General features: G+C 45.3%; 1 protein-coding gene across 2 annotated transcripts in view; it reads right to left on the bottom strand.

Moving 5' to 3' along the window:
• The window catches only part of TTI1 (TELO2 interacting protein 1), a 44311-nt gene that overhangs the window by 16010 nt on the left and 3605 nt on the right, over window positions 1-24696 (bottom strand). For both annotated transcript variants that reach the window (XM_047771118.1, XM_047771117.1), the window contains exons 2-4: window positions 11370-13712; window positions 6140-6337; window positions 2782-2930 (exon numbers count right to left, since the gene is read on the bottom strand). In XM_047771118.1, coding sequence (XP_047627074.1) covers window positions 2782-2930; window positions 6140-6337; window positions 11370-13671 — 2649 coding nt within the window. In that variant the 5' untranslated portion in view covers window positions 13672-13712. The remainder of the gene's footprint in view (window positions 1-2781; window positions 2931-6139; window positions 6338-11369; window positions 13713-24696) is intronic.

The following is a 24696-nucleotide window of genomic DNA, read 5'->3' as shown; positions in this document are numbered from 1 at the left end:
ATACTTACAGAGTCCAGACTATAAGCCAAGCCCTGGCTAGGTACTGAGTTGGGGACACACAGGGACAGAATACATGTTTCCTTGCCTTCACGGGGCTTATGGTCAACTGGGGAAAGACCTTAGATAACACTTAAGTAAAGGGATGCTTACCAGTTGTGACAAGTGGCAGGAAGGAGAGTAAAAGCAGAAACACAAAGAAAGTGAAGGGAGGGATGTACAGCATACGGACCACTGGGAGGGTTTCTCTGAGGAAGTGACTTCTACACAGAGACGTAAAGGATGAGTAGGATCTGGTCCCACGATGAGTGAGAGTGTTCCCAGGACTGAGAGTAACAAGGAAGGCCGAGAGGTGGGCGAGCTTGCGGTACCCAGGAAACTAAAGCAGGGCAGCGCCATGGAAATGACCAGGAAAAGTGACAGGATACAATTCATGTTTTAAAAAGGTCATTAAGGCTGCTGAATGGAGAAGGGACTTGAGGTGGGAGCGAGAAGAGGTGAGGTGGTCCTTGAGGAAGCCACGGTGCACGTCCACGCGAGAAGGGGAGAGTTGAGCAGCTAGGGGGTGGCGGCAGAGGCAGCAGAGTGAGGGGTTTGAGATCTGATTCGGAGATGAAGTGGCTTAAACTGCTGAAGGACTCGCTCTTGGGGAGATGAAGAGAGATCTCAAAAGGCACTGCTGGATTCAGGCTTAGCAATTGAATAGACGCAGGTGTGGCTTAAGGAGCCCGGAGCTACACCAGGAGGAGGAGGAGGAGGAGATGACGGGGAGAGTGGGTGGCAGCGAGTTCCGGCACCTCTAAACGGGGTGGTCAGGAGGCAGCTGGGTTACCCATCAATCTCAGAAGAAAGGTCTGGGGTAGGCTGGATGTAAACTGGGTTTTTTTCACATTCCCCGAAAATATGTTCCCTGTTCTCTCCGTCTCAAAGCTCACCGAAGACAGACAGACGCCTGCCTCAGGGCAGTGGTCACCATGTGACCCTTGCAGGCTTCCCGGAGCAGATGAGGGTGCCCATCTGGGTCAGGAAGACAGGGAGGTCTGCGGTAAAGCCCTACTGCGTGTCTATATGTGCTGGTCACGTGGAGATGGGGAGAGACACAAAGAACAGAACAGGCCCTGCCCTTGAGGGCTGAACAGGTAGGCAGAGGAGTAAGAGGGACCTCAGGACACCGTGGGGAGCAGCGCAGTATGGTGGGAGTGGCTTTGGTATCTCTGACTGGCTTTGGATTTGAGCTCTGTCACTAACTGGGCAAGCTATGCTTCAGTGAATCAAGGACACACATTTTCCTCCTCTGCCTGGAATGTTCCTCCCCCCTCCCGCCACCCCCCCTCCGCCCTTTGCCCCTGCATGGCTGGCTCCTTCTCAGCCTTTAAGTCTTGGCTTAAACATTATTACCCGACAACCTGGTCTCAACCAGAATGTAAGCTCCCTCTTATGTAACAGGGTTTGGTAGAGTAGTTTCCCAAAATGTGTTAATTACATGGATGAATTTTCCATCACAGAACTTACTTATGAGCTTCATAGCGTTTGTTCCATGCAGATGTGTGTATCTGTGTATCACCCCTTTGCCCTCAAGAGATAGGAAGTTGCACGAAGGCAGGGACAGGTCTGCTTCGCTTCCTTCTATGTACCGTCTGCCTGACCTGGAGCAGTCCTCAATAAGCACTTAATGAATACTAAGTGAATGAGTGTGGATGCCAAGCCTCAGGGCCGCTTTCTGTTTACAGTCAACAACCCTGTGAGATGTCATCATCCCATCTCCACCTTACAGAGGGGAGAAGCTCACGCTCAAAAAGGTGAACTCGGCTAGTAAAGGGCAGAGCCAGGATTTGAACTCAGGTGTGCAAGTCTGACTCCATTGTCGATGCTCTCAATAGCTACAGTGTGTACGTGGCTGCTACAAAGCTTCCACAAGAGGGAGGATACTTTGCCAGTGTATCAACTGGACACTGCCAACGAAAGGCGCCTGGAAAATGCCTCCTGAATGAAACAACAGACAAAGCTAAGGAGTCTCTCTGGGAAGACTAAACAGACTCTGCGAAGCCCAGACACTGCGGTTTGAGGTACTCCTTGGATCAGGGTCTCCCAGCCCATCTCCCCTGCCCAGGGCAAAGTGCCCTGATCGCTATCAGTAAGGCACGAGGTGGCTGCTTTGCATTCCTGCTTGGGGGTAGGGAGGAGTGGCCAGGCTGTGCTTTCATTTGGGTGTAAGATCTTCCCCCAGGTGATTCTGAGACCTGGGCCCCTCATACTCAAGCCCTCCCCACTGTTATTAGAGTCACTAGCATGTATTTTAAGCCCTCGCTGATGGGGAAGCTGCTTCAGAAACTACCAGCAAACAAGGATGTAAGATTAAGAAAAGTATTGGTGTTTGGCCTCAGATGAAAATGGAAACAGAAACAGAGATGAGGGCTAGTGTCAGGCTTGGAAGAATGACCACTTTAAAGTATTAGAACCAGTGCCCCACATTAAGTCAGCTCAGAAAATGATATCCTTTCCAAAGCAGATGACTTTTTTTCCCCTTGGAGAGTCAATGAATCTCCAAAACTTTATGACTTTTAATTCCACAAAGGGGACTCGGCTCCCTTTGGGCATCTGGGCTGATACCAAAGATGTAAGACTGGCATCCCACAGGTAAATTCCTCCCGAGGGCTTCTCCTGGCCGCCACACATGCAGGGGGAGATAAGGGCAGCTACTTGCTCGTCCCTGCGGTCACTGCCGCTCAGACCAAACCTTGGTCCTGCTGTGCGGTGAAGGCAGGGGAAGGGCCGCATACTGACCTTCAAGCGGATTTTCAGGTTTTTATCTGACATCAAGTGGATGCAGCGCTCCATCACGTCCGTGGCTATCTGGATCTGCACTGGCAGTGGTGGCTCCACATGGGGACCAAGGTCGTTCTCATCCACTTCGGGAGGGTCTGACTGCTCCTCTGGGAAAAAAAAAACATATCTGGAGGCAGGGTTTTATGGAAGATGCCCCACCTCAGTTGATTTCTCAACCTCAGATCAGGAATAGGATTATAAGGGAAAATGTCTAAGAACTGATTCGAAGGAAATCATATAAAATTTGGGTCAAGCTATTCACTAAAGCATTACCTGTAATAGCTAAAAACCGGGGGGAACCTCTCCAGGTCTACTCAATGGTGATATAAATTATGGCACACATATCCATACAATGAAGGGCATGTTATGAGGCCCTGAAAATTTGTATCTACCAAGGGCTTTAATGACAAGAAAGGCTTATGAAATAACACTGTGATAGAAAGGCAGGATACGAAACTGCTACACAGTGTGAGCACTATTATATAAAGACTTATGTGAAGATGGGAGGAAGCACAAAATATCAACAGAGATGGGGTCATAAGAAAATAGTTTTTATTTTTTCCCCCACATCCTTGGTCTTTTCTAAGCTGCCACTAATAAATATTTAAAATAAAAACCTAAGAGGGCAAGGTTCTAACTTGAAGCCCTGGTTCCCTGGCTGGTCTTTGGCCCTCTACTCTCTTGCCTTTCCTCTTGACTCATCCTTTGACCAAAGGGGGGTCCACGCCTGTCCTGTCCCTCAGCCTGTAAGACCTTGAGGGCCAGGACCCCTGGATCAGGGTCTCCCAGCCCGCCACCCCTGACCAGGGCAAAGTGCCCTGGTCACTATCAGTAAGGCACGGAGGTCATCTTTGCATGAGAGGTAACGCAAGGGCAACTTGGTACAATACACAGAGATGGGGTTTGGTCAGAGGACCTAAGTCTTGCCTCCACCTGCTATTAGCAACTCCCCTCATCCCGTATCACCTCATCTGAAAAAAAGGGATAAGGCGTGTATACCTCATTTGTTTGTTGACAGAGTTAAATGACATGAATGTCACCAACTATTACCATTTTTTTCACTGTCTGGAGTGCTGCATGGTACAAGATAGGTGTAAGTTTGTAAATTAAAACAACAAAAAGACGTGAGTGTTGCATGAAACCCAGGCCCAAATCCCTCCCCTGAAATTTTGCCTCTATCTGCTAATAGCTTCCAGCCTCCCCTCCACCCTCACTACCAGCTGTGCTCATCTCCACTGAGCTGAACATTGCTCCCCTACCTTTTTCCCATTTCAGTTTCCTCTGCTGGAAAAAAAGAATCTTATAGTAGAGGACACACCTGTCTCTGACAGATGCTGAAAAGATAAATGAAAATGTGCTTGCAGAATGCTTGGATTTCTTGGAGAAAGGGACCTCAGATACATAAGGCGTATCTTTTATTGTGGTTAAAATAAAAAACCCGTGTCAAACCAATATCAATCCAAACATTCCTTATAATGCCAAGTGTGTGATGAATGATAATTATAAGAACGATAAGGCTTTGCTTTTCCTTCTAGAGGAGGATTTGTTTTTGAAATTCACCTACTGTGGAATGTTTGAGGGATGTGGATTTTGTTATTGGAAGAAAGATTTGATTCATTCAGTCTACTCCTAGCAAACATTAACTAGAACCAGAAGATCCTAATCGTGAAAGAATGGATTCAGTGACAGTGCTAGAATTTCAAATGAGAATGGCAAATCTGGATTACAGGGGATCAAGACGCTGCCTCTTCTTCGGGGTTTCTAGGCTTGGGTGAGGGGTGCAGTTTATGCAGAGGATTGGGTTGGCTCTAGAAACAAAACTAAGAAGAAAAAGCTTGATAGATTTCTGATCAGAAAATCCTGTTCTTGGAGAGAATAACAGCTTAGCTCTCTATAAGTCATTATTTGGGCCCTGTGACGCTTCCCTGCTATTTAGAAGGAATTTGTTGTAGTTAGTTGCACTGAACTATTTTCCGTTACCCTGGAAGTATTGGCTTCAGTTCACCAGAGTCTCAGAGTAGAGATCGCCAAAAAAAAAAAAAAGGGGAAAAAAAGAAAGGAAGAAATCTGCTCGATTCCAACCTAACAAACTAATTTGGGACTCAGTTCGATTTAGGATAGTTCTGAGACCACCAAGCTCATTATGACTTGGCATTTTATATTTGCAGAGGAGATTCTAATAATTTATTAATCCTTCCGTGACCTGAAGCTCCAGACTGAGCTTGTGAATAAAACAATAGGCCAGAGCTTCAACTAGCCTGAACTCCTTTCTCCTTTATCATATAAATTGGTAAGAAAAACACTGACATCTCCTTCTACCAATAAATAAAATAAATGACCAAAGCATAGGAGTAGACTATGGGCATAAGAAAAAATTGTTAGGGAAGATGCGTATATAAAGAAACCTTCCTAGTAGTCAAAGAAATGCAAAGTAAAATAATAAGAACTATTTTAAATTAGCAAGAAGCAAAACTGGTAATAGCCAATGTTGGCAAGGTTGTGGTAAAACTAGTGTTAATCCTGCACGGTTGAAGGGAAGGTGTAAATGAACACAACTTTTCCGGAAGGCAATTTGGCAAGCATAAGATATTGTTCATCTCCTTGACCTAGAAAATCCCACTTCTGGGATTTCTAACGAAATATGCAAAAGGAAAAGGTCACGTGCACAGATTCATCCATTGCGGCACTGTTTATTAGAGGGAAAAGTTAGAAGCAACCTAAACGTCCCACAAGGGAATAGATACTTAGTAGCAGCTATTAAAACATTAATTATGAAAGCTCCATAGCAACATGAAGAGTTCCTTATTATATAACTACATGCAGAAAGGGTATAATACATTTAAACGGTGGCTGCAACCACATAAAAATAGGTCTGCAATAGAAAAGACGGAAAAAGACTACATACAAAGTGAGAAGGCTTATGTTAGCATGGTGGAATTATGAGTGACCTTTTTTATTTCCAAACCTTCTCTAATATTTGTTTTTACAAGAACTTGCTTCAAAAAGAAAAACACAGGAGTTCCTGTCGTGGCTCAGTGGTTAACGAATCTGACTAGGAACCATGAGGTTGCAGGTTCAATCCCTGGCCTTGCTCAGTGGGTTAAGGATCCGGCATTGCCATGAGCTGTGGCGAAGGTTGCAGACGCGGCTCGGATCCCGAGTTGCTGTGGCTGTGGCGTAGGCCGGTGGCTACAGGTCTGATTGGACCCCTAGCCTGGGACCCTCCATATGCTGCGAGAGCGGCCCAAGAAATGGCAAAAAGACAAAAAAAAAAAAAAAGAAAAACACAGCCGAAGCCACAATACATAATGGTTACCTTCTTCATTATCAAAATCCGAAACATTTCCTTCTGCCACATCCTTTTCCTTGAGATAGTTCAGCACAAACTGTTCAATGCCTTCAGCTGTTGTGACGTCAAGTCCATTCTCAAGACGTGCTGGCCTTTGGCTCAAATGACTTCCCTCCTCTCCTAGACTTTGCTCTCGGAGATCACCTGCATCTGGGAACCACTGGGCTGTAAATAAAGTGTTACAAGGATCACCACGGTCATTGCCAATAGGCACTGGTGCTTTCCAAGCAGAACAAGCTCTCTGCCACGGCCTGCATTGCCCCCACAGGAGTCTGTCCTCCCTGTCTCTCCAACCTCCTCTTCTAACCACCACGAGCTGCCTCTTAACGGGCCATCTTCCAGGTCCTCCGATGCGCCAGGTGTCCTGCCCCAGAACTTTTGCGTATGCTGTTCTCACTGTCTGGAACACTTTCGCCCCCTATGTCATATCTAGCCAATTCCAATCTACTTTTCATGTCTCAATACGCTTGGCCCAGTAAAGCTATCCCTTGACCACCCCCACCCCCCATCTAACTTAGGTCTCCTATATGGTGTCTCAAATAGTACCAAGTTCTAGCCTTTCATTTAAACTTACCACAGTTTATAATTACTATATTTACTTTGTACATATTGTGTCTGAATCTCCCCATTAGACCCTGTGCTCAACTAATCACCGATGGAAAGCCAATATGCCCAGCATAGAGTGGGTGCTCAAAATATATGCTGAGTGAATAGACAGGCTAGACTGGAGAACAGCTACAAGTGACAAGATTCTGAGTGCAGGATACACACTGCTCGTGAGCAGAAGAGAGACTCTGAGAGCCTTGAGAAAGGACAGTCTTACACAGGTATTTGATATAAAATGCTTCCAAAGGCTGGCATTTTCTCTCCAAAGCTTTTCCTTCTTCAGTGATGCGCCAAGACTTCTGATGTGTCACCACAGGATAAGCCTTAAACATTACTGAACCAGGGGCTTTCAAACTGTGCCTTGAGGAGCCCCACTACTCTGCAGGAATGTCTCAGGGTCATGACAGGGAAGGCACCAAGAAACAGAAGGCTAAAGGGTGGGGAGAGGGTTTCTATGCCTTCTTTAACCAGCACTGCTTTAATTTTAGCTCTTTTTGTATACTGGGGTCCCCGAGGGCTTCGTTTCAAAAGGGCTCTTAATACTTGGAAGCATCGGAGTTCCCGTCGTGGCGCAGTGGTTAACGAATCTGATTAGGAACCATGAGGTTTCGGGTTTGATCCCTGGCCTTGCTCAGTGTGTTAAGGATCTGGCGTTGCCGTGAGCTGTGGTGTGGGTCGCAGACGTGGCTCGGATCCGGCGTTGCTGTGGCTCTGGCGTAGGCCAGTGGCTACAGCTCTGATTAGACCCCTAGCCTGGGAACCTCCATATGCCGAGGGAGCGGCCCTAGAAAAGGCAAAAAGACAAAAAAAAAATCCTTGGAAGCATGAAACAACCAAAAAACCCCACAGCCTGAATCTTGGCCCTCCTTCTGCAGGCAGCAGGGGAAAAAGCCACTGATGACCTTTGGCACCTGCTAATCTCCTTTCTATCAAGGAGCATTTGCAAAGAGCCAGAGCAAGAGCAGATGGGATATGTCAGGGCCAGCAAATGGGAGCAGCACAGAGCAAGCGCTGGACCTGAGAGCCTTCAGAACAGTATCTGGAGGTTCTTACATGAAGGGATCAATCATGCCGTTTCCTCAACGCCCCATCCCCAGAAGTAAATCTGTTCTAACTATCCTCTGAGGGATTGCATTTGCAATGGGTTAAAGCCAGAGCCCAGCATTTACTCCGCTACAAGTAGACACGCTGCAAAGGCTATTTTCTAGATTTAAGGCTAGTGCCAGACATTAAAAAGTCTCTGCTCACAAATGGCTTTTAAACATATGAAAAGAAGCTCAACCTCACTCTTACAGCAAATTAAACTATAATAAGGTGCAATTTTTCTCCTACTGGATTAGCAAAGATCAAAAAGCTAGGCAATATATACTGTGGGTGAGGGTACGGCACAACTGGCTCTCTCTTATATTACCGAGGGGAGTTTAAATTGGTACAACCTCCTAGCAGAGCATTTTGAAACCAGCAAAGATTTAAACCTAAGACCATCTAAGCCAGCAATTGTCTTAGGAATCTACCCTATTGATATTCTTAGATATGTTCAAAACGACCTACAAAACACTCACTGCAGCATTTTTTGGGGGTGTGTGCAGAAGATTGGAAACAGGAGTTCCCACTGTGGCACAACAGGATCGGTGGCATCTCTGGAGCATCAGGACGCAGGTTTGACCCCTGGCCTGGCACAGTGGGTTATGGATCCTGCATTGCTGCAGGTGCAGTGTAGGTTGCAACTGCAGCTCAGATCTGAGTCCTGGCCTAGGAACTCCATGTGCCACAGAGAGGCCAACAAAGCAAAACAAATAAAATCCAGAATCAATCAAAATGCCCACCAAGAAAGGACTGCTTCAATTATGGTGCAGCCACAAGAGAGGACACCACGTGGCCATCAAAACAATGTGGTGGCCCTGTATGCATGGATGCGGCACAATCTCTAAGTGCTGAGGTAGGTGGCATGGACGCTTTCTCATTTTCAAAGCCACACAGTTTTTTTGTTATTATAATCAGCCAAACAGAAGTTGGTGCTAAGGCAGTAATTCAACTGACGGTTCTTGCCTCATTGTGGTACCTAAGGCTTTTTTTAGTCAATGCTTGTGAAACAATGTATTTATGGTGACTCAATTTCCTAAAAGACATAGTGGGTTCTTTTAAAACCTTCTGGAAGTTTTCTGAGACAACACTTCCACTTCCATCTTTTTTTTTTTTGTCTTTTTGCCTTTTCTAGGGCCGCTCCCTCGGCATATGGAGGTTTCCAGGCTAGGGGTCCAATCGGAGCTACAGCTGCCAGCCTACGCCAGAGCCACAGCAACGCGGGATCCGAGCTGCGTCTGCGACCCACACCACAGCTCATGGCAACACCAGATCCTTAACCCACTGAGCAAGGGCAGGGATCGAACCCACAACCTCATGGTTCCTAGTCAGATTCGTTAACCACTGTGCCACGATGGGAACTCCTCCACTTCCATCTTCAAAGAGCGACCATTAGCTAGACAACTTGATGACAAAGGAAATGCTAGCATACCGTGCTCCTTGGATTTGTATGTGACTGATTAACCCTCCCCCGCAATCCCGTACTGCTTATCATTCAAAATGCAAGTGCAGTCTGGGTTATTTCAAAATTTTCAGAAAAGCTGTCTCCAATTTTGCCGCTTTTCCTAGGCTGCATCCTCAACTCCTTCTCTGTAATTTAAAGAAAAGGTGCCACACAGGACTCCCCCTTTAGAGATGACTAAAGATGTTAGCAATTCAAGGCAATTCAATTTTCAAGGCCCAATCTGAGATAGCTCCTGAAAGGAAATATCTAACAGGCCTTTTCTTAATATTACTTTTTAAAAAACTCAAATTGATATGTAGTAGAGTTCTCCAAACCACTAAGGGGGGAAGTCTGGGGTATATTTGGACCAAGGAAGCCATTCGTAGTCTAACACATATAAGGAATCAGCCAGCCTTAGGAGTTTCCCATAAGGGCAGGGACCAAGTTCCTCTTGGTCACTGCTGCCATGTCTGTGACTAGTCTGTGCACAGGCTTCTGAGCAGTTTGCAAAATATACCCCAACTCTTTCCCTGGGTCTACGAGATCTGGTGGGATTCGTCTGCACCTTCCAATTTCATCTTGCATCTCTCTCCACAATGACCCCTCGTCCATTCTTCAAAGACCCCCAAGCCCTTTCTTCCCGCTAGGGCTTTGTACATGCTGTTCCCTTTGCTCAAATATTCCTAAAAACCATAAAAAGGACTTGACAACTCCATATGTACCAATGGGCCCTTCTCAGCCTTCGGCTCTAGTGTCGCTTCCTTAGAGGGCCTCCCTGAACACTTCATTACTGTCCCTGTTAAGTCTCCTGCAGCAGCAAGAAAGTTCCTTGAGTTTATGCATCTTGATCTTGTTCACGACTGTATCCTCAATACTGAGCACAGCCTGTGACATATGGCAGGCACTCTTAATTGAAAGGACGAATGTGTGAATGTTCATGAAAGAAGGAAAGAACACCGGAAGTGGTATCCGTTATAGGGCCGAGGGCTGTTCAGTCACCCTCTGTGAGAAACTTTCCTACATGCTCTTAGATTTTCAGCTGTCAAAATTTGGCCAGCAACCTTTCTACCTAATTTGGTGGTTGTTAGCAGTACTGAAATAGATACTGAAGATATGCTCTTTAGAGAAAAGGAACTGGGGTACACAGCTTTATATATATATTTATATAATAATACATATAATATATTTTATTATTCAAGAACTGACTATCCAGTTGAGGGATTCTTTTCCTTATAGTCCAAAACTTTCCCTTTATTTGCGGGGGCGGGGGGAGGGGGGGGGAGGCGCTGTGCCTGTGGCATATTCTAGGAAGTTCCCAGGCCAGGGATCGACAAAACTGCCATTTCAATGTGGCTAACACCTCCAACAGACACCCAATAGGGTCAAAGGGAAGGAGAGAAATTCAAAGGTTAATTAAAAGGTTAAAAGAAAGTTTCTAGACCTACTCTGTCCAACATGGCATTCACTAGACACATGTGATTATTTAAACAAAAATAAAAAATTCAGTTCCTCAGCTGTACCAGCCACATGTGGCTTTTAGAGTGGACAGAACAGATAAAGAACATTTCCATCATCACAGAAAGTTCTTTTGGACAGTACTTTTCTAGAGGACGTGTGGACTAAATAATTCTTGTTAGTCTTGTTTTCCATTAGCATAGATACCGCTAACTCTAATAACTCTAAATAGCATCAGAAGCCAGTTTGTTATATTGAAAAGAACAAAACTGCCATAAATCCTGACTTACTCCTTACTAATTGTGTGACCCTGGCTAAATAGGAGTTCACAGAGCTTTAGTTCGCCTTCGCCGTAAAATTAAAATAATGCTTTATTTAGCCTGCAGGATTTATCTTCCTGGTATGGAGCAAGAGCTCAAAAAGTATTAAAGTTAAAAAAGCAATAAGCAGTGCAACCCTACCATAACATGTAGGACCAGACACTGACCTATTCAAACAATGCCCTCCATAGCATAACCACAAAAGAAGACAAAAATAAGCTTAGGCCAACAAAGATACTAGTCCTATCCCCCAGTTAGCATTAAAAAAAGAAAAGGGGTCTCAAGGTACCTAATGCTGCCAGCAGGGCGTGCAGGACACTGACAAAGGAAGTAGCTCTCTTATCATAAAATTGGTCCAGAGTGGCCAAGACATCCTGAACCACATCTGCCACCAAAGGAAGCAGGCTAGCATCTGAGTTCTGCAGCATAACTTCCAAGACCTTCGGGGTGTGGGGGTGGAGAGACAGATGACGCAGATTTAAAGAGATGCCATTCACCAAATAGTCTGAATTCTGATTGATCAGGTGCTGCAGGGAGTCATAGTCACAAGCGTGGCAGATGTCCATCATGGCGCTGGTGGCCGCCTGACTGATGAGCAGGGTTTGGTCTCCAGCCTTCTCCAGCACTGGATAGAGGGCTGACATCAAGAGCAAACGGAAGTCTTTTCCTAGTGCATGTGCAAAGTGGCCGATCCCTTCCAACTGGATGCATATTTGCCAGATGTTGCTGTTCATGGAGCAGATCGTGGGACCTGGCTTTGAGAAGGCAGGAGAAGAGGTGGCCTGGCAGGTGTGTGCACCAGATGTGAGGGCCTGAAGGCCTGACTGCTTCACCATCAGCTCCTCCCCCACTTCTTCGGCCTCCATGCAAGTGACCAAATACCAGTTCTCCTGGCTCGTGTACTCTTCAAGTATCGATGTCACGATCTCCCTCAGCTCCTCTGGGCTTGTTTTAATGTGTTTTTCGTGAAGATTCTCCACCCCCAACCCAGCAGCCCCTGCAACCAGCTCATTAAGGATCATGGCGGCCTGTTTCCGGTAGGCCACGGACTCGCGGTACAGTTCCATAAAGTGATCCACAAGCAAGTAGAGGTCCCCATAGAAACCAAGAAGCTGACAAACCTGCCTCAGGAGCAGGAAAACCCGCTCGTCGGTGAAGAAGCGGAAGTATCTCCTCTGGATCAGAGTCCATTGCCCTGCAGCTGGAGTCTCTGGAGAAGTGTGCAGGTGCTCGGGGTTCCAACGCCGCTCTTCAACGATTTTGATGTCAGCCACGTCTAATTCTAGAACTTGGATAAGAGCTTTGGAAAGGCGCTGGAGATGGGCCACAGAGTTGAGGACAAAGTTCACCTTGGGGCCCAGGAGTTTCAGGTACCCCAGTAACAAGGAGAGAGTGGAGACTCTGCCCTGGTCGTCTTGGGAGTTCATCAGGCGGGGGAGGGATGTGGCCAGGGAATGCAGGTTTTCTGACAAGATGTCAGCAAAGGCTCTGCTGCCCACCACGACCTTCGCATCGGCAAAACGTCTCAGCACTTTATTGCACTGGGCTTGGACATCGGGACTCTCGTCGTTTAGCAGACTCACCAGGGCCTTCAGAAGGGGACCGGCCGACTCCACCAGTGACTGACTGCACTTCAAAAGAAGGGCCTCGACAAGGTCTATCAGCTCCAGCCTCACCTTCCAGTGTGGGTGAACGGAAACGCACTCAGTTATCTTTTTAATAAGGACAGTCAACTTGTCACCGGTGTTTTTTACCCAGCTGGCTTCCCTGTGAACCATCAGCTCTGCAACTCTGTGCTCCGCAGCAGGCTTTGCTTGGACCTCTGACACTCTTGTGAGCTGTTCATCAGCCATAATGAAGCTCACGGTCTCGTAGAAGATCTTTAGGGAAGACACGACAATGCTGTGCCCTTGTTTAAAGTCTCCTGTGATGACCCTGGTCAGGGCAGTTGCGATTCCAGGTAGGAAAGAAGCAAACAAATCCCCCAGCTGCTTCTGCTCAAGCTCATCCCAGGACCTCGGATGGCCTTGACAGTCACACTGAAAGAGGAGAACCTGTAAACATTTCAGGGCAGCCATTTTAATCTGTCTGGATTTCTCCTGCTCTGCTAGGCCTAACAGTAAAGATACAGCAAATCCTAAACGAGGCAGAACGGAGGGTTCATAAAAAGACAGAATGATGTCCCCGTAGGCCGCGTGCATTAATGTGCTAAGGCCCTGGATCACCGCCAGTTTCAACTCCTCTGACACAGCAGCGGGTTTTTGGGAGCTGGGCGAATACAGGCAAGCAGACAGCTCCGAAAAGAGTTCCTGGAGAAGTTCTTGCTCCTTCACACACGTCGAAGAGAGGACAAAGGTGATGCACTCCACCACGCTCTGGATCAAGCGTTCTCTTTTGGGACCTGGGGTCTTCAGGGTAAATCGCAAAGGGAAGAGGATGTACTGCTGAAGTTCCTGAAGGGCAGAGTCACTCACGGCTTGTAACTGTGCCTGCAGGTGCGCCACATTCTCCACGGTCTGCGCCTTCGTGAGCTGAACACAGACAGGACGCAAGACGCCGAAGGCCTCCTCCGGAGTATCAAAAACCGCCATGGTGCAACAGCCTTCCTCTCACTGAGGAAACATCCTGCAGGCTGGAGGAAGGAAACTTTTCAGTGAAGAAGGGCCAAGCTCAGAGCAAATACCGAGGGAACTCGCACACATTCATGCAACAGAGGGCTTATGTGCCGGTCACCACACAAGGTGCCAGGGGGTAATGGAACAGAACAGAGCTGGTTCCTAATCTCAGGGAGCCCCCCAGTCCAGGGCGGGAAGCAAATGGACAGTTATAACAGTCTGTTAAGAATTAGGACAGGCCTGGAGTTCCTGTCATGGCTCAGTGGTTAACGAATCCGACTAGGAACCATGAGGTTGCGGGTTTGATCCCTGGCCTTGCTCAGTGGGTTAAGGATCCGGTGTTGCCGTGAGCTGTGGTGTAGGTTGCAGACATGGCTTGGATCCCACGCTGCTGTGGCTCTGGCGTAGGCCAGTGGCTACAGCTCCAACTGGACCCCTAGCTTGGGAACCTCCATATGCCGTGGGAGCAGCCCAAGAAATGGCAAAAAGGAAAAAAAAAAAAAAAGAATTAGGACAGGCCTGTGCTTACGGTCCTACACGAGTGGAAGACCTAAGTGTCACAACCCTGGGAAAGCCAGCGTAGGTTTTGCAGGAGGAAGATGCTTGAGCCAGGACTCAAGGGAGGAGTGACCAGGAACCTGTGGGCTATTCTACAGAGCATGGATTTTAACCTGTGGGAGTGATGGAGAGCCACTGAAGGGTCTGTCTCTTTTAACGTGAGGTATAAGAGACACAGAATGAAATGCGCTAGTCTTAACATACAGCTCAGTAAATTTTAATGTATGCAGAGGCCCATGGAGCCACTGCCCAAAGCAAGATAAAGAATACTTCCAGTGCCCTGGAAGGCTCCCTTGGGCCCTTCTGCAATCAATTCCCATTTCCCCTGCCCAGAGGTAACCATTACTCTGACTTTTACCACCATGGACTAGTCTTGCCTATACTTGTCATGGAAAGGTTTTAAAAAAGGGAGTGATAGGATTGACTTTAGGCACTGAAAAGACCCCCTAGCAGCTAGTAATATGGGAGAAGACTCAGAACTGGGTGAGACTGAAAGCAAAACAAAATGAAAGAGAGGGGCCGGAGAAATGGGAAAATCAGGAGGGCGTGCTATCACAGAAATCATGGGAGACGAGAGGTTTGAGCAGGATGGAGAGGTGGACGGCAGGCAGGTTTATAGGTAAGTGAAGGAATTGAGCAACTTTATACAAGAGAGGCTATTTTCTCTGTGAGGGGAAATGCAAAGTCATGGGCTGACAGTGAACAAGAAGGGGGGTAAACAGAGGGCTTGAGGAGAGAAATAAAAGTCTCAAATATTCCCTTTGGGGAAGCAAGGCATGCTGGGAAGACATAAAAGTATAGCCCAAGGGTACTAAGGACTGAGCTGAAGCTGGAGACCATAAATGTGAACAACTGTAAAACTGGCATTGGATGGAGGCTTAGCGTTCAACTGGTTTGGAAGTCTTTCTCTCTCTGCCTCTATTTACTGGGGGCTTCTGAACAGATGATAAGAAAGTTTTTGTTGCTTCTCCTTGTCCCTAGTAGGTCTGGGCAGCTGAGCGGTGGCTGGTGGGTGTGGCCAAGACCTGCCCAGCTCAGAGAGAGAGTTGGTGCTGGATTCCCCCTCTGCATCAGGAGGGGCTCCAAGGGCGACAATCAGGCTCTGATACCTTGGACAGAGTCTGGTCCAGAGAGCTTCACAAAAGCAAGGGGGATGCTGGTCTGTGAGGTTCCTTGGTGGTGGGGGGGACAATCTCCTGGTCTCTGTGACCCTCAAGAAGCCAGGGAAGAGATGAGGCTCAAATCTCCCCTACTCCAGGCTAGCAAAATGCCTGGGGTGGATGCCAGAAAGCTAGGCCAGAGAATTCTAACGCCCCATCAGCACTGGCTCACACACTGATGACTCAGAGGCTGCTGGGCCACCCCCCTGCCTGAGGTACTAGTAGTTGGAACAACAGAAGGAAAGGAAGTAACCACTTAACAGGACACTCAGCAGTCAGAAGCAAGAAAAGCAAACAGCGCAGCTTTGAGGTGGTGACTCTCAGACCAAAAGAACCACTAAAGGAGACAGATAAAAATTTGAAAAACAGTAAGACCAGTAAGGAAATTCAATTATGACAATAGATATATCTTAAAATTTTAAAAACATGTCTTTCTACACACACACACACACACACACACAAAGATGGTTAACTGCTGAGATCCAATTAGTGGCCTGGAAGATCTGGTAGACCTATCTTACAACTCCGAGCAGAAATACAAAGAGATGGAAAAAGTGAGACTTGGAGGACAGATCTGGGAGAACCCATATATAAATAGCTGGGAATTCTGGAAGCAAAAAAAGGGAACAGATGGAGGAGCCAAAACAAATAAATAACTGAAACACCTTCCTGAGCTGCAAAAAGATTTACCTGTAGATTGAAAATACTGAAGGATACACACCTAGTCACGTTCTGGTAAAATTCCTGTACCCTAAAAGATAAAGGTGGGAATCATATATGCTTTCAGGCAGAAACAGCAAATAATTTAGAAAGACCAGCTTTGGCCTTCTCTTTGCAATAGAAGACCATGGAATACCATTTACTGACTGCGAATAAAGAACTGTGGTCCCCAACCCCTATGTACGCGAAGAGATTCGCCTGTCAGGGTGAGAGAGCCAAAGGCCAGGATTCAGAGAGGGTGGCACCACATGCCCTATCAGAGGACTCCATTTAAACAAGAAGCCATTCAAAATAGACCTAAAATGGGAAGAGGAATGAAGGAAACATTGCTGAGTAACTTCTTTTTTTCATGTTAGCGAGGAAAACTTTCTTCAAATAAAACGTTGAAGTGGAAGCCCCGCATGTCAAATAGATAAAATCAGAGGGTCTGGTTAAAGCTGGGGTGAGGGCAATGGCCTGGGGCTCTCTGTCTCTCTTATTCATCTCAGGAGTTTCAAGAGGATAACCTGAACTATGTTCTTAGATTACATGACGAAAACTGTAATAGGGCTAATGAAGCGAGAACACCACAGCCTGTCCCAAACTGAACTTACCTGCTTGTTTTTCTGTATTCCCTTTGTGATTTATGGTCCTCCCCTGGCCTAGGAACCTTAGACTCTCTCTGCTTTCTTTCACCTCCCTCTTAATGCCACTGTTAAGTGGCACTTCTGCCCTTCAGCATCTTATTGTTGATGACAATAATCATCTATTTAATACTGGACTGATTATAAGTTTCTTCTCTGGGCACCCCTGCCTTGTGTGTGTTTTTTTTTGTTTGTTTGTTTTTTTTGTGGCTGCACCCACAGCATGCAAAAGTTCCTGGGCCAGGTATTGAACCTGTATCACAGCAGTGACTATGCCAGATCCTTAACCCACTGCACTGCCAGGGAACTCCTGCTTGCCCCTCTTGAATCCACATTTCACACTGACATCAAAGTAATTTTTTTAAAACAAAAATCTGGATCATTCTTCCCCATGCTTAAAATTCTTCAACGGCTCTTTGGAGCCTACGTAAAGTACAAACGCCTTTTTGTCACGGCATACAGGTCCCTTCACTATCAGGCCCCTGCCTATCTCATCAACCTCATTTCTCACTACTTCGCCTCTTGAACTTGAAACTGCAACCATGTGAAATGATAAAGCTTGGAATTTCCTAAACAGGTGGTGCAATTTCACATTCACCTCCTTTCTCCTTCCACTACATATACTGCTGTTACAGTATTTAGAATCCCAAATTATTTTGTGTATGCCTGTTTTACCTACTTTAGACTGGGCAGTCCTACGCTTGGAACCTACAAGGGCATCTGGCACATGACAAGCACTCAAAAACAGCTGCACAAGATTCTCCTTTCAAGCAGGATACAGTAGGGAATGGCAGCCAATACTGATGACAACTGGAGAAATCCAGATAAATTATAAATATCTTCTTAAAGCACCAAATAGTTGTAGAAGCAACAAGGACCAGACAAACTAACACTTAAGTAAAGGATGAGGGGTCACAGCAAGTCACCAAATCACAGCTGTTTTTGTATTTTTCCTTTGGTGCATTTGCTGATCTTGGACATGGCTCAGGATTACAGCGCGGCCCAGGCTGGAGGCTGTCACTGAGGGAAAAGGAACCAAAATGCTTTTAATGTGGTCATATAGGACTGGAGTCCTAGATGCAAAACCAAAGTCTTCAGGGATCTCAAAATATAGGATTTCTGAGATAAGGCTGCTGCTGGGAGACAAATGGCTGAGAAATGTCCAAACAAATGAAATACATCAACCCACTAACTCAACCTCAAGTTGACAATACAAAGAGAAACACACACAGACACACCACAGTCGAATGGCTGAACACCCCAAAATAAAGAGAAAAATCAAAAGCAATGCAGCAACAGAATTGACAGACAACTTCTCTAAAGAAATGATGAAATCCGGGCAACAATAAAATGACATCTTTAGAGGACTGAAAGAAATAACTGCCAACCTTGAATTTTACACCCTACAAAAACATCTTTCAAAACTGAAGGTAAGAAGTTCCTGTCATGGCTCAGTGGAAACGGCATCCGAGAGGACGCAGTTGTGGCTGTTGGCTGTGGCAGAGGCCAGCAGCTATAGTTCCGATTTGACCCCTAACCTGGGAACCTCCACATGCCATGGTTCGGCCCTAAAAAGACAAAGACAAAACAAAACAAACAAACTGAAAGTAAAATGCAAGACCGTAATGCACAAGAGGTGCATGGATGGTGTAAAAACAGTTAAATGTATTAGGAGTCTAGTGGTATCAAGAAATGGGAAAAAAAATCTGTATTAGACTCTAATATGTCAAGAATCATGTTGAAATCTATACAGTAAACTCCAAAAGAACTGTTTGAAAAAAAATCTACCTGACAAGAGAGTAGTAAAAATGGGATAATAACTATTTTTGATTAATCCAAAAGAAGATGAAAAATGAGAAAAAAGGAAGCAAAACCAGTGGGTCAAACATAAAGCAAATATTTTATTTTATTTTATTTATTTTTATTTTTTTTTGTCTTTTTGCCATTTCTTGGGCTGCTCCTGCAGCATATGTAGGTTCCCAGGCTAGGGGTCTAATTGGAGCTGTAGCTGCCAGCCTACGCCAGAGCCACAGCAGCGTGCGATCCAAGCTGTGTCTGCGACCTACACCACAGCTCATGGCAACCCACCGAGCAAGGGCAGGGATCGAACCCGCAACCTCATGGTTTCTAGTCGGATTCGTTAACCACTGCGCCACGACGGGAACTCCAAAGCAAATATTTTAGAAGATGGTAGACAGAAGCCCAACCAAAACACTGATGACATTAATTCAGAGTTTTCAGCACTGGCACTAATGACATTTAGGGTTGGATAATGACTGGTTCGTGGAGGGCTGTCCTGTGCACTCTAAGATCTTTAGCAGCATCTCTGGCCCCTGTCCCCAACATGCTAGTACCACTCCCCCAAGACTGGCAACCAAAAACGTCTAGAGATATGCCCTGGATGAAAACTACTGCTACAGAGTTAACATAATCCCAATCAAAACCCCAGCTGTATTCTTGCAGAAAGTTACAAGATGATTCTAAAATTGATATGGGAGGAGTTCCTGTCGTGGCTCAGTGGTTAACAAATCCGACTAGGAACCACTGGTTGCAGATTTGATCCCTGGCCTTGCTCAGTGGGTTAAGGATCTGGCGCTACAGCTCCGATTCCATCCCTAGCCTGGGTACCTCCATATGCCTTGGGTGTGGCCCTAGAAAAAGACAAAAAGACACACACACACAAAAAAAAATTGCTATGGGAATACAAACCACTTCAAAAGAGCAAAGATCACCTTGAAGAAGAGGAATTAAATTGGTAAATTGTAGTAGTAGAAGTGATTTCAAAATGTACCATCATATTAAAATAATTAAAGGCAGTGTGTTATTGGCAAAAAGAAAGACAAAAGGAAGAGAATAGAGTCCAGAAATAGTCCCCACATATACAACAGAGACTCCATATGTAGACTCATATATCTGACAAAAGTGACACCAAAATGAACTGGAGGAAAAGCATGGTCTGTTCTATTTTTATGGCTACAGCCATGGCATATGGAAGTTCCTGGGGCAGGGACTGAATCCAAGGCACAGTTGTGACCTATGCCGCAGATCCTTAACCCACAGTGTTGGGCCAGGGATTGAACCTGCTCCTCTGCAGCAACCTGAGCTGCTAAAGTTGGATTCTTAACCCACTGCACCACAGTGGGAACTCCAAGAATGGTCTTTTCAATTACTATGTCACTTGGCTACCTACCTGAAAAAAATATATAGGTCTTGATTATATCACATACTAGATTTAAATGTGAAACGTCAAACAATAACACTTTCTGAAAAAAACAAAGAACATCTTGGTAATCTTGGAGTAGGCAAAGATTGCTTAAACAGGACACAGAAAAGAGCTAACCATAAAAAAAAATGATAAATTGGACTACACTGAAAATTAAGAACTTCTGTTCATCAAAAGACACCATTAAGAGTGGAGACAACCAAGATCTTCTATACATCATTAGGAAAAAGACAATCCAACAGAAACATGAACAAGAACTTGAACAAGCATACCACAATAATAAACACATGCAAAGACATTAGCACCATTAGTCAGTAAAATGCAATTTAAAACCGTAATAAAATATCACCACATACCCACCAGAAGGCTAAGCTGAAAAAAAGGAAAAAAAAGGAAAAAAATACTAGGCATTGGCAAGGGTATAAAGCAATTAGGACTCTGGTTCAGTGCTGGTAAGAGTGTAATTGGTACAACTACTTAGGAAAGTACTTCTGCAATATCTACTAAGGACGTACGCTCTATGACCTATAACTCCGTTCTTTGATATATACCCAACAGAAACGCATAAATAAATTTACCAAAAGATGTGTTCTGGAGTACACTATCCATAGTGCCCCCGCAGAGAAACTCCCCAAACACGCATCTGTGGTAGAATGGATAAACTGCAGCATAGTTTCCCAAAGGGACACTCTACAGATGAAGACTCACCACAATTGGAGATTTTCAAAAGAATGGGTTAGGGGTTCAGAAATGTATAAACCAGCTCTCTGTAAGGAAGACAGTACAACAAATTGCTACTCTGGCATGACTATAAAAGGCAATCATATATCGTTATGGGATGGCCATGAAATCACGCCTGGGTGACAATACGTCAATTACAGAAGGAATTGTTTAGAGATTTAGAAGCTTAGGAGTCCCAGATTCTACTCTTATAAAATGAAACCCTAATTATTTAAACTGGCACTGCAGAGTTTGATGTTTATATAACTGACAGCAACAGGGCCATTCCAGCCAGAAAGTGATACCAACAGGAGGCATTCAGAACAAGCTGATTCTCTAGGTGAACAGAGAAAACAACCCAGGTTTAGCTGTGGCAGGCAGTGACTGAATAAACCAGTTCTTGACTCTAAACCTTTCCTGGTTCAGTGTCCCCCTATGGTGGTCACAGAAAGCAGTCACTGGGGAGGTGGCAGACGACATCTGCAATCGGAGGGCTTTAAGTGAACCCATTCCCCTGGCACCCTCTTCACCTCCTCCCCTTCTCTTTCTGCCTGTCACAGGGATGCGTAAGATCCCAGGGCCATGGCACACAGGTGGTGAAGACATGGGACATTCTGTATAAGATGAGGTGCTGTACTTTAAGACACTTAAAAGATAAGATGGTAGACACAAGGTACTTTCTTCTTTTTTTTTTTTTTTGGTCTTTTTGTTGTTGTTGTTGTTGTTATTGTTATTGTTGCTATTTCTTGGGCCACTCCCGCGGCATATGGAGGTTCCCAGGCTAGGGGTTGAATCGGAGTTGTAGCCACCGGCCTACGCCAGAGCCACAGCAACGCGGGATCCGAGCCGCGTCTGCAACCTACACCACAGCTCACGGCAACGCGGGATCGTTAACCCACTGAGCAAGGGCAGGGACCGAACCCACAACCTCATGGTTCCTAGTCGGATTCGTTAACCACTGCACCACGACGGGAACTCCACAAGGTACTTTCTGTATCATACAATCAACAAGTGGAAAAGGGAGGAAAAAAACCCAGAGAAGGAGGACAGGAATTTAGAAAACGCATGAAGACCAACAGGGAAGTGTTCATGAAGGGAGGAGGCTTTGCGTTGAGGAGGGGGGACTGCATACTTGGGGTTGCGTGGGAAGGCTGTTCAAGGTACAATGCCTGTCTCAAGCAAAGGTCAGAAGGCAGAAAAGTCATAGCACCTAATCTAGGTGGAGATGAGAGGGAGATGCCATCACGGCAAATGAGCCAGGCCTCACACAGAGGTGACGTTCTGATGAGGCTGCCTGTTTGGGGCCTTAGTATTTGATACATCATCAAGGCTCTCACCTTTCAGGGGTTTACTCCCAGGTGAATTCTGAGTGAGGCTTCCCTGATTAGCCCTCTTCAAAATTGCAACCCATCCTCACTCCTTGCCCAGCCTTTAAAATTGTCCTCCATGGCACTGACAACCACCTGTCAAACCAGGTTATCCACCTCTTTGTTTACTGTCTCTGTCCTTTCACAAGAATATAGGCTCTATGTGGCCCAGTGATGTTTGACAAGTTTCTTCATTGCTTCTGGCAAAGAGCAGGTATTCAATAAATGCTTATTGAATCGACAGTCAGAGACCAGGGTCTGGCTCTCTTATTTGGGGGAGCTTTGATATTGGCTACGTCTATTTGGGGGAGCTTTGGCATCGGCTACATCTGAACTGGATTCTGGGTAAAAACCACTATACTTGTCTCCTCTTGGGGATGAATTATTCCTTTAGGTAGTTGATTTCATCCTTCATGGGAGGATCTTGCTCAATTCATTCTCGGGTGGCAGTCGCAGTTCTAGATTTTGGCTGTATGCCAGCCTATTTTTAGACTGTTGCCAGGATAGGGACAGAAGGAGTATGAAAACAGGAATCTGACAGTCTGGCCTCTAGTCCTGGCTCTTACAGTATCTGGCTGTGTAGTTTCCATGTATTTCAGTTTCTTGAACATAAAATAAACTTGGTGGGTAAGATGACCTCTAAAACTTCTAACTTTGAATAACTGGCATATAGCAGGAAGACTGGGTTTAGACTCCAGAGACAGGAGTTTAGGTATAAGAATTACCAACCCAAGTTTTTTTAAATTTTATTTTACCTTTTTTTTTTTTTTAAACAATTGCACCTGTGGTACATGGAAATTCCTGGGCTAAGGGTTGAATTGGAGCTGCAACTGAGGCCTACATCACAGCCACAGCAATACCAGATGTGAACTGCATCTATGACCTAAGCTGCAGCTTGCGCCAATGCCAGATTGTTAACTCACTGAGTGAGGCCAGGGATCGAACATGCATCCTCACAGAGACAATGTTGGGTTCTTAACCTGCTGAGCCACAATAGCAACCCTGCCAACACAAGTTCTTGAATAGAAGGAAGAGAGCTAATACTTGTTGAAAGAAACCTACTATACACTGCGCAATGAGCTAGATATTTTATGTGCATAAGTTCCTCATCCACAAGCTGAGTAACACAAGGATCAGGGAGATTAAGTGATGCCCAAGGTCATACAGCAAGCAATGTCAGACCTGGGACTCACCTCGGCCTGTGTGACTCCAAAGATTGTATGTACTCCTCTCACTATACCAGAGGTTTCCAACCCAATTGTTTATCAGAACCAAGGAGAAGCAATATAAGTGCAGATTCCTGGGTTCCACACCAGATCTACTCAATCAGAATCTATATTGGGGGTGGGATGGGACAGGTTACTTTCGGGAATCTATGTTACAGGTTTGCAAGGTCAGGAGTTCCCGCTGTGATTCAGCTGGTTAATGATCCGGCTTGTCTCTGTGGCATTGCTGGTTTGACACCCAGCCCAGCGCAGTGGGTTAAGGATCTGGCACTGCTACAGCTGTGGCATAAGTCCCAGATGTGGCTCAGGTTTGACCCCTGGCCCAGGAACTTCCATATGCTACAGGTGTTGCTGAAAAAGGAAAAAAAAAAGTTTGCAAGGTCAGTCCAATGATCTATGAAATTGATGAGAGTACCACAGATCTCAAATATTCTTACCACACACACGAAAAGGGTAATTTTGTGAGGTGATGGGGGTGTTAACCAACCTTATTTTGTTAATCATTCTCAATATAAATATGATTATGTGTATCAAATCATTATATTGTACATCTTAAATTTTCATAATATTGTATGTCAATTCTATCTCAATAAAGATGGGGTGGGAGTTTCTGTTGTGACTCAGCGGGTTAAGAACCTAACTAATATCCAGGAGGATGTGAGTTCGATCCCTGGCCTGGATAAGTGGGTTAAGGATCTGGCACTGCTACAAGCTACAGCATAGGCTGGCAGCTGCAGCTCCGATTCGATCCCCTAGCCCAGGAAGTTCCATTAGCCACAGGTGTGGCCATAAAAAAACAAAAACAAAACCAGAACAAACAGAAAACAAAAATTAAACTGCAGACTTAGCCTCTAACATATCAGTAATTACATTAAATGTAAAAGGTCTAAATACACCAATAAAAAACAGACTGTCAGAGTTGATCAAAAAATATAAACTAACTACATACTGTTTACAAGAAATTCACTTCAAACATAACTTTATATCAGGTTGAAAGGAAAAAATATTATCTTGCAAACATCAATCAAAGGAAAAACAAGAGTATCTATATTAATATCAGATAAAGTAGACTTCAGAGTAAAGAAAAAAAAAATACCATCACCAAGAAGGAACATATATAAGGATTAAGGGTAAATCTATCAGGAAGACATAAAAATTTTAAGTGTGTATGCACAAAAGGACAGAGACACAAAATGTGTGAAGCAAAAATGGATAAAATTGAAAGGAAAGGTATTCCCTAGTATGGGTGGTGACTTCAACATGACTCTCTAAACAACTGATAGAACTGGACAGAAAATCAGCAAGAATAACAGAAGAGCTCAATAACAGCAGCTAATATTTACAAAATCAACATTTACAGAATACTATGACCACAACAGCAGGATATACATTCTTTTCAAGTGT

The sequence above is a fragment of the Phacochoerus africanus genome, chromosome 3, assembly GCF_016906955.1.
Source record: "Phacochoerus africanus isolate WHEZ1 chromosome 3, ROS_Pafr_v1, whole genome shotgun sequence".
NCBI lineage: Eukaryota > Metazoa > Chordata > Mammalia > Artiodactyla > Suidae > Phacochoerus > Phacochoerus africanus.
Note: the sequence above shows the minus strand (reverse complement) of the source record. Positions and strands in the feature narration are given on the sequence as shown.